Raw genomic sequence first — 7,571 nt, 5'->3', positions numbered from 1 at the left:
CATTCCTGTGCCCCACTGTGGAAGATGGGGAAAGCCAAACCAACCTGGTTATGTCATCCTCAAGCAGCAGGTGCCTGAGGAGTGATTTATATTACTTTATCATTAGCACTGTTCACGCAAACAGGGAGCTGGAGGCTAATAGCCTCACACATTTTTCATTTAATGCCAGGTCCCAGTCCTTGGTGAGAAAAGTGCCCCATGGTACGCCAATTTCTTTTAAGTGGTTTGTCTTCTGGACAACTGTGCAATTAAGCAGTCGAGTACTGGGTTTTATGCTCAGTTGTTAAGTAAAATGTGCCTCCAGGCTACTCTGTACACCCAGCACTGCCCTGCCTGTGCTCCTGAGGGGCTGGAGGATCAGCATATAACAGTCCTGTAGGATTGTTTGTATGTGAGAGTTGGAATGGTGCTGGGGTTTTCTTCCTTCTTGTCATAGCCCTCTGTCCTGTGGCTGCAGGTGGTGGAGAAGGCCTACCCCATGGAACCTGTCGGGGTGGTGTGCTGTGTGGATGGGGCCTACCAGGTGGTGGAGTACAGCGAGATCAGCCTGGAGACTGCACAGCAGCAAAGCCCCGATGGCGGACTGGTGTACAGCGCTGGCAATATCTGCAACCATTTCTTCACAGTTGAGTTTCTGGAGATGGTAAACCCGTAAGTTCCAGCTGACCTTCCAGCTACCTACCAGACAGTTCCAGCTGTGCAGCCTAGAAATGCTTCCAGGCGTGGGTGTTCCTGCCTCCCCCTTTGTAATTTTGGTTTTGGGTACCTCCTGCTCTGCTCTTCACCTCCTCTCTCCTCCAAACAGTTCAAAACAGCTGTGTGCACTTTCTGACAGCCCCAGCATGCTCCTCAGCCTCACCCAGTAAAGAGGTTGCATGCTTTGCTGTAGCTAAATAGACCGCAACACACCAGTCCTGGGCCTGCAGGTGTGAGCAGCCACGTGGGCTGCAGCACGGTCAGTCAGTGATGCAGCCCCATGCTGGGGATTTGCAGTGGGAATGCCCTGGTCAGGTAACAGTTTGGGTTACCTTTTTTTAATCTGCCTGCAATTTCAGCTGTATGCCAGGTCCTCCCTCTCCTCTTCCTTTACCGTGTCCTGTCCCTTCGGTGCGAGTGCTGTTGACCTGGCTGCTGTACTCCGTGAGGTGTTTCCTGGCAGTGACTTGGATCGATTTGGAGAGAGCAACAGCCACAACAGCTGAGAGATGACCCAAAGCAGTAATAAGCCATCTGCTTCCTGGAACTGTACTACTTTTTTCTAAGTGGGCATGAAGTAAATGAACTCGTTTCTCCTCCTTTTGCAGGAAATATGAGCCGCAACTGAGGCATCATGTAGCCATAAAGAAGGTGCCCTACATTGACGAGGAGGGAAATCTGGTAAAACCGCTAAAACCGAACGGGATAAAGCTGGAGAAGTTTGTGTTTGATGTGTTCCAGTTCTCTAAGTTAGTGGCAGACATGATTTTATTTTTTTTCCTCCCTCTTCATGTTTGTTTGAATGACTGTAGGTTGTAACAGGCCCCTGCCAGGGAGCACGTGTTTTGTGGGTGTTAGAAAGACTCTTGGCTCTACACCAAGCTCCAGCACAACAGTAAAGCTGCAGGCTCTGAGATGTGCAGCCGCAGGGCACTTGGTAACAGCCGTGCTTGCTCTGATTGTGCTCCCAGAACTGTTTGTTCCATTGAGGACGTGTTGGCTGGACCAGCCCCTGCCAGCCCTGTGAAAGAAAGTCACAAAAAACAAACAAAAAAAGAAATTGAGCACAAAGCCAACATTTAATACAAGCCCATGTAGGAATTATTCAGACTTGCAGAAATTGGGTCTTTTAGGCTTGTGGCTTCCATGGCAACTGTGGCTCTGGTTACATTTTTGGTGCGTGTTGCATTAGGGCTCAGCTTCACACCCTTTGTGCTGGGAAAACACCTTGCTTCGGCAGAGTGGGGTCAAGTCACTGTTGCTGTGGGAACTGTCAGTGCTTAATTGCCAAGCTCTACAACTGCCAGAGTTAGGGTACTCGGGGGTACTTTGAAATTAGGAAATGTGAGGTTTTAATATTTTAGGAGTTTAGCATAAATGTTCATATAAAACCTATTTCTGAGGCCTTGAATTCAGCAGTTAAAATTCTGTTTTAGGCTTAAATAAATGGCAAAAAGAGACCTCAGGCAAACCAAATTATCTTTTTTGGGAGTAGTAGTTTTGTTTTTAGAGGGTTTACGTTGGGATAGAGGGCTTGAGGTTCAAACCAGTCTCCGTTTCCTGACATGCCTTCAGTAAAGAAGTATCAAACCAAAGGCAAAACCAGTGTTATGACTGCTAAGTTCTGAGCTTTGAAAGGACTCATTTGCAAGCAGCTATTCCTTGTGCTTTTTTAGTAGCGCTGAAAAACCAGCTTGGCAGCTGCTCTTCACACATGAAATACAGAAACGCACAGATGGTGCTGTGCCATTTTTCATTAGTGTTCCCAATTCTGGTAAACACTTGTACTTCACATTCAGCTGTGAATCCTCCCATATTGCATGTTCATCCCGGGGGAACTGGTGTCCTCAGTTGGTCCTTGCCTGCAGACCCCCAGGTGGAGTGGCCATTTCTTGGAGCAGGGGTGCAGTGCTTTGAAGTGAGCCACACAGCTCGGCGTTGTATGCAAGCTTCAGGCATTGCAGCTCTCTCCATCCTGCCATGCTCTTAGCTGAGACTGTGTCCATGGGCCTCTGTGTCTGGGGAGGTTTCTGTGGGATCTCTGCAGAACTCTGCTTTTCCTCTCACCTGTGCACAGCTCTGGAGGGTTGTGAGGTTGCTCTTATGTTCCCAGGGACTGGGCTTCTTGTGTTTTTCCATCCTACAGCCCTGGTACTTCTTTGCTTTCCAGAGGGGAGGGGGGCTTTCCTTAGTATGCTGCTCCAGGCTGCATACATCCTTGCTCACTGAAAATATATATGAGCCTTTCCCCACGAAAGTCGTTGCATCAACAGAGCTGATGGCTAGCTTTGTTTTTCATTATTGTTTTCTCCCCTTCACCGCTAGGAATTTTGTGGCATTTGAAGTTTTGAGAGAAGAGGAGTTCTCGCCACTAAAAAATGCAGACACAGCTGACAAAGACACTCCTACCACAGCTCGGCAAGCCCTCCTGGCCCAGCATTACCGCTGGGCTCTCAAGGCTGGGGCCAGATTTCTGGATGAAAATGGTTGCAGGATACCAGAGAAACTTGGGTATGAACCTCTGTGACCTTCTCCACAGTTTCTCTGCCTGTGGCTGCCCAACCGTGCCAGCTAGTTAACAGCATGTACCGTGTTCTACAAAACCGCGTTAGTTTGACCACAGGGTGACTTGACATGATTTCCATTAGGCTGGTCTTTTCTGAACATGCAGAGTAATGTCTATTACAGCTCCTGCTCAGTTAGTGATTGTGAGTGCTCTAGACAGTAATGCATAGTGCTCTTGGGCAGAGCTTGGGCAGACATTCCTGCCCTTAGGGTCATGTGTTGACTCCTCTAGGAGCTCATTATGCAGGGGCAACGTTTTCCATCACTCTGGATTTAGCCAGCTCAAGGCATTGTAATTTGCAGTCTTCACCAGCTTTTCTGAATGTGGTCCCAGTGCTTAAAGCCCAGCAAGATTCTTGTGTGGCCTTAAGGATCAGCTGTTATAGCAATTACCAAACTTCCTGCATCATGGTGAATGGGAAGCTGCTTTTACTCTGTGGGGCTATTACTTCATCAACTCAAACCCCACAAGCTGTTCATTTTACTTGAAAAGCACCTCTTTAAAAGCAATGTTCTTGTTTTGATATTTGGGACCTTTTATTTACACACTTTGTGTTCAAATAACGTCTGGTGGATGTGAATATAACAAATGTCTTATCCTTCTGGATATCCTCTTCTAGATGATCTTTTGAAGAAGATGCACTTTTTTAAGCAAGGCAAGAAGTTAATCCTGTGTTCTCTTCTCTAGTCTCTCAGGAATGGAAGATCCTCCAGCTGTGTGTGAGATTTCTCCATTAGTGTCTTACTTCGGAGAGGTGAGAATAACTTATCTATGGACGTATTTTTAAGAGTGTGCAGGTATGCATCTGTTCTCTTTCCAGACAAATGGAGGGGGTCTTTTTGCAAGTGTCTGTAGTGACAGGACAAGAGGTAACAGGTTTAAACTGAAAGTGGGGAGGTTTAGATTAGATATCAGGAAGAAATTCTTCCCGGAGAGGGTGGTGAAGCACTGGAACAGGTTGACCAGAGAAGCTGTGGATGCCCCATCCCTGGAAGTGTCCAAGGCCAGGCTGGATGAGGCTTGGAGCAACCTGGTCTAGTGGAAGGTGTCCCTGCCCATGGCACAGGGTTTGGAACTAGATGATCTTTAGGTCCCTTCCAACACAAACGATTCTGTGATTTCTTTAGCTGGGCTTGCTGATAAATGGGTAAGTTCAAGGGAACTAGGACTTGGTCTCTGTGTTAGATTTGTGGTTCCACTGTGGTTTACTCTTCAGCGGTTTGTTCACTTTCAGTTTTAGCCATCTAAAATGAGATTTGTGACAAGGCTGCACAGTTTCATTCAGACTTACAAGTCATAGAATCATATAGTTCTGGAAGTCCTTCTCAAAGGAAGTCCTTTAAGATCTTCTGAATGAAAAGCCCAAAATACTCAAATTACATAAGCCGTGGGGTCCCTGTTTGGTTGTGTGCTAATTTGTGCCCATCTCCCACAGTGAATGAATACTGAATGAGAAGTGTGATACGTGCATTGGCTTTAGAGAAACAACGTCTGAGAACAGATTTCTCAAGTTTTGTCCCTCTGAAAATAATTGGTCCTGGGAAAGCTGCTTTCATTTCATAGTGAGAAGCAGAGCTTCCCTTTGTTGGACAGGCAGCGTGAGGAAGAGTGGATTGGAGGAGGATATCTGGGCACTGTGGGGAAGCCGTTCATAAGACATTACATCTTCACTAGGTTTCTGCGTGCAGGTAGTGAGCTCATCGCAATCACGGTGTTGTGAGAACAAAACAAAACCAATGTAATTAAAGCTGACTTTTCTTTGCTAGGATTGTTCTACTGTGGGTTAAGGACACGCCTTCCCATGTCTGCCCCTCCCCAGGAAGCTTGTTTCTGAGATCCATTGTTTTATGGATCATTGGTGCCTCTCCTTCGTAAACCCAGGCTTGGGGCTGAAACACTTTCTCTCTCTTATGCTGGGGAAGTTGTTGCTGTTGTTTGTCCTTCCCATGACCTGTTAACTTTGGGTAGTCAGTAATTCTTTGGAAACATTACGTAAGTAGTGCAGGTAAGAAGTCTGCATTTGCAACCTAATGGTACTGTTTTCAATATTCTCAGGGTCTGGAGGTGTACATGAAGAACAAAGACTTCCCTTCTCCCTTTGTACTCAATGAAAACTAAGTGGAAATGCTAGAAGATTCTTGAAGAGGAGAGAGGCCTTTCCCCCTCAAATCAGATATCAGTCTATCAAGTCCACTATAAGAACTGACATTACTAAAATGTCAGCTATGAAGTGCATTATTAAAAAAAAAAATTGCTTTGCAGTATGAGATCCATGCCAAAACCTTGCAGCAGTCATGTTTACACGCACTTGCGTGCTCACCACTTCTGCTTGGTAACTTTGAAGGCTATACCTTTTAACTCAGTCTATTATGTAGACTTGGATGTGTATGAAGAGTAATACCTTCTGACTACCAAACCGATTTTATATTTCTTATTTGCTGTTCATGCAAATATGTAAAAGAGCTGGGCCTAATAAATCAGCTTTGCATTTAAGAAGATTAAATCTCTTCAGTGCCTTGTTTAGGTATCGTTTCTGCTGGTGTGGTTAGGGGCTTGGTTTGGTTTTGTTTTTAAACACACAGCTGACGAATTGGTTTGATCTGTCTTTTCCCTAATCTTGTGCTGGGTAGAAGATCCAGTTCAGGAATTGCATCCTCTAACCACATCATACAGAGGAGTCTGCTGTAGGCAGGGATGCTGCTGTGTGTAAGCATTGCATGAGGTTTGGACTCCAAAGCCAAACAGACCAGTTTGCATATCTAGGCTCGCTGGTGCCATTCCACAAAAGCAGAAGTAAATGTGCAGCTTAGACTGATGGCTCTTCACAGCTGTAGGGACCTGGGCTTTTTCATTAAAAACAGATAGTGAGAAATTTTTTCACAGCAACCCTCTGCTCTTCCTGTCTGTAACAAACATTTATTTTACTTTTCATTTTTCTGTTTAATACCATACCCCTCACAGGGGACTCTTGTAAAGTACCTTAAAGTAGTAAGAGGAGCAAATCCTGCTGGTAGAATTTAATGCTTGACCAAAACCAACAAAAGACTTAATCCCAGCATAACCAGGGTGCACACTCAAACACCAGCCTCTGCTTCTAGGGTTTCTGGCCAGGTAGTTTTCCAGCAGTCTTTCACTTAGGAAATAATTATTTAGATGCCTTCCTTTTAAATATGTTACTAGCCATAATGTAAAGATAAGTGTCAGCTAATTAAGGATGCTAATTGCCACAACATATGTAGCATGTGAACTCAGCCCTGGCCGAGGAATTTCAGGGTGGCCTTGATCCCCAAACGACTCTTCCTGTTCAGCCTCGTGCCAGGTGGGCACCTGCTTGCTGCAGAACCTGCGCTGAACACACCAGGGGCATTTCATCCTTGGTGAGGATGCTTCAGGCACTGCTGGCTGGCCTTTGCTTGAGGAGCAAGCTATACTTTTCCCCTAAACCCCAGGTGTTAAGGAAGGTGATAAGGAAGATGCCTCATCTGGAATGCTATTGCATGCATCTGCTGCCGCTGAGAAAGTGCTGATGCTATTTCATTGAGCATAAATCTTCTAGATACCTCACATGGCTTTCTGTAATTCCTGATGTGAAGCTGTATTCAGAATGTGGGTAAGTATAAAAATAGGTATTAAAGACAGTTTGTAATTAAGCTCATGTTTTCCAAAGAAAGCATGTAAATGTCAGTGGCAGAGTCTTTGGGTCTCAAGTGTATCTGGATGCATTTAAGTATTGAGCCTTTTGCACATGCAAACCAGCTACTGATGGTTCTGATTACCTCATATTGCAAGTGCAGCCAGTCATTCCGTTGTTAGTATAAATTAAGCATTTGTCCTTGACACCTAATTCTGTAATTGTTTTTGCACAGTGTTTTATGGGTCATTCCATTCCCATCTGCTAAGTTTTATATCTGAGAACAAATTGTGTTCTATCTTTGTTAGTATTGCTTGTCGATTCAGGCACACCCGGTTTTAAATTGCACTGTGCTATAAAGAAAGGGTATTTCTTTTGCTCTTTCTAAAGTGCTTTCTCTTTCGAAACTTCCCGTGGGCTTTAATCTTGTGTACACTGAGCTGCTGACATGGTTTTAGAGGTTGTTTTCAAGGAGAAGCTGAATTAGAATGCTGAGTGTGTTGTCTGTTGGGGTGTTTTTCTATGCCTCCTCACATTTTAAACTGGAACATGGAAAGAATTTTGAGAAAATCAAATAAAAATCTGTCCTGTATGTAACAAAGTAATTCTAGTATGCATTGTGAAATGAGAGAAGTACCTGAAACAAAGGGAGGTCCCAGAATACTCCAGAAACTTTTG

General features: G+C 44.9%; 1 protein-coding gene across 1 annotated transcript in view; it reads left to right on the top strand.

Annotated features, from left to right (window-relative positions):
* The window catches only part of UAP1L1 (UDP-N-acetylglucosamine pyrophosphorylase 1 like 1), a 9,116-nt gene extending 3,736 nt beyond the window's left edge, over window positions 1-5,380 (top strand). The window contains exons 4-8 of the mRNA XM_010146737.1: window positions 437-651; window positions 1,305-1,445; window positions 3,022-3,207; window positions 3,950-4,016; window positions 5,318-5,380. Of these exons, the coding sequence (XP_010145039.1) occupies window positions 437-651; window positions 1,305-1,445; window positions 3,022-3,207; window positions 3,950-4,016; window positions 5,318-5,380 (672 nt within the window). The remainder of the gene's footprint in view (window positions 1-436; window positions 652-1,304; window positions 1,446-3,021; window positions 3,208-3,949; window positions 4,017-5,317) is intronic.
* The last annotated feature ends 2,191 nt before the right edge of the window (window positions 5,381-7,571 follow it).

The sequence above is a fragment of the Eurypyga helias genome, unplaced genomic scaffold (genome assembly GCF_000690775.1).
Source record: "Eurypyga helias isolate BGI_N326 unplaced genomic scaffold, ASM69077v1 scaffold14612, whole genome shotgun sequence".
In the NCBI taxonomy this organism is placed as follows: domain Eukaryota; kingdom Metazoa; phylum Chordata; class Aves; order Eurypygiformes; family Eurypygidae; genus Eurypyga; species Eurypyga helias.
This window is presented reverse-complemented; position numbering and strand designations above follow the sequence as displayed.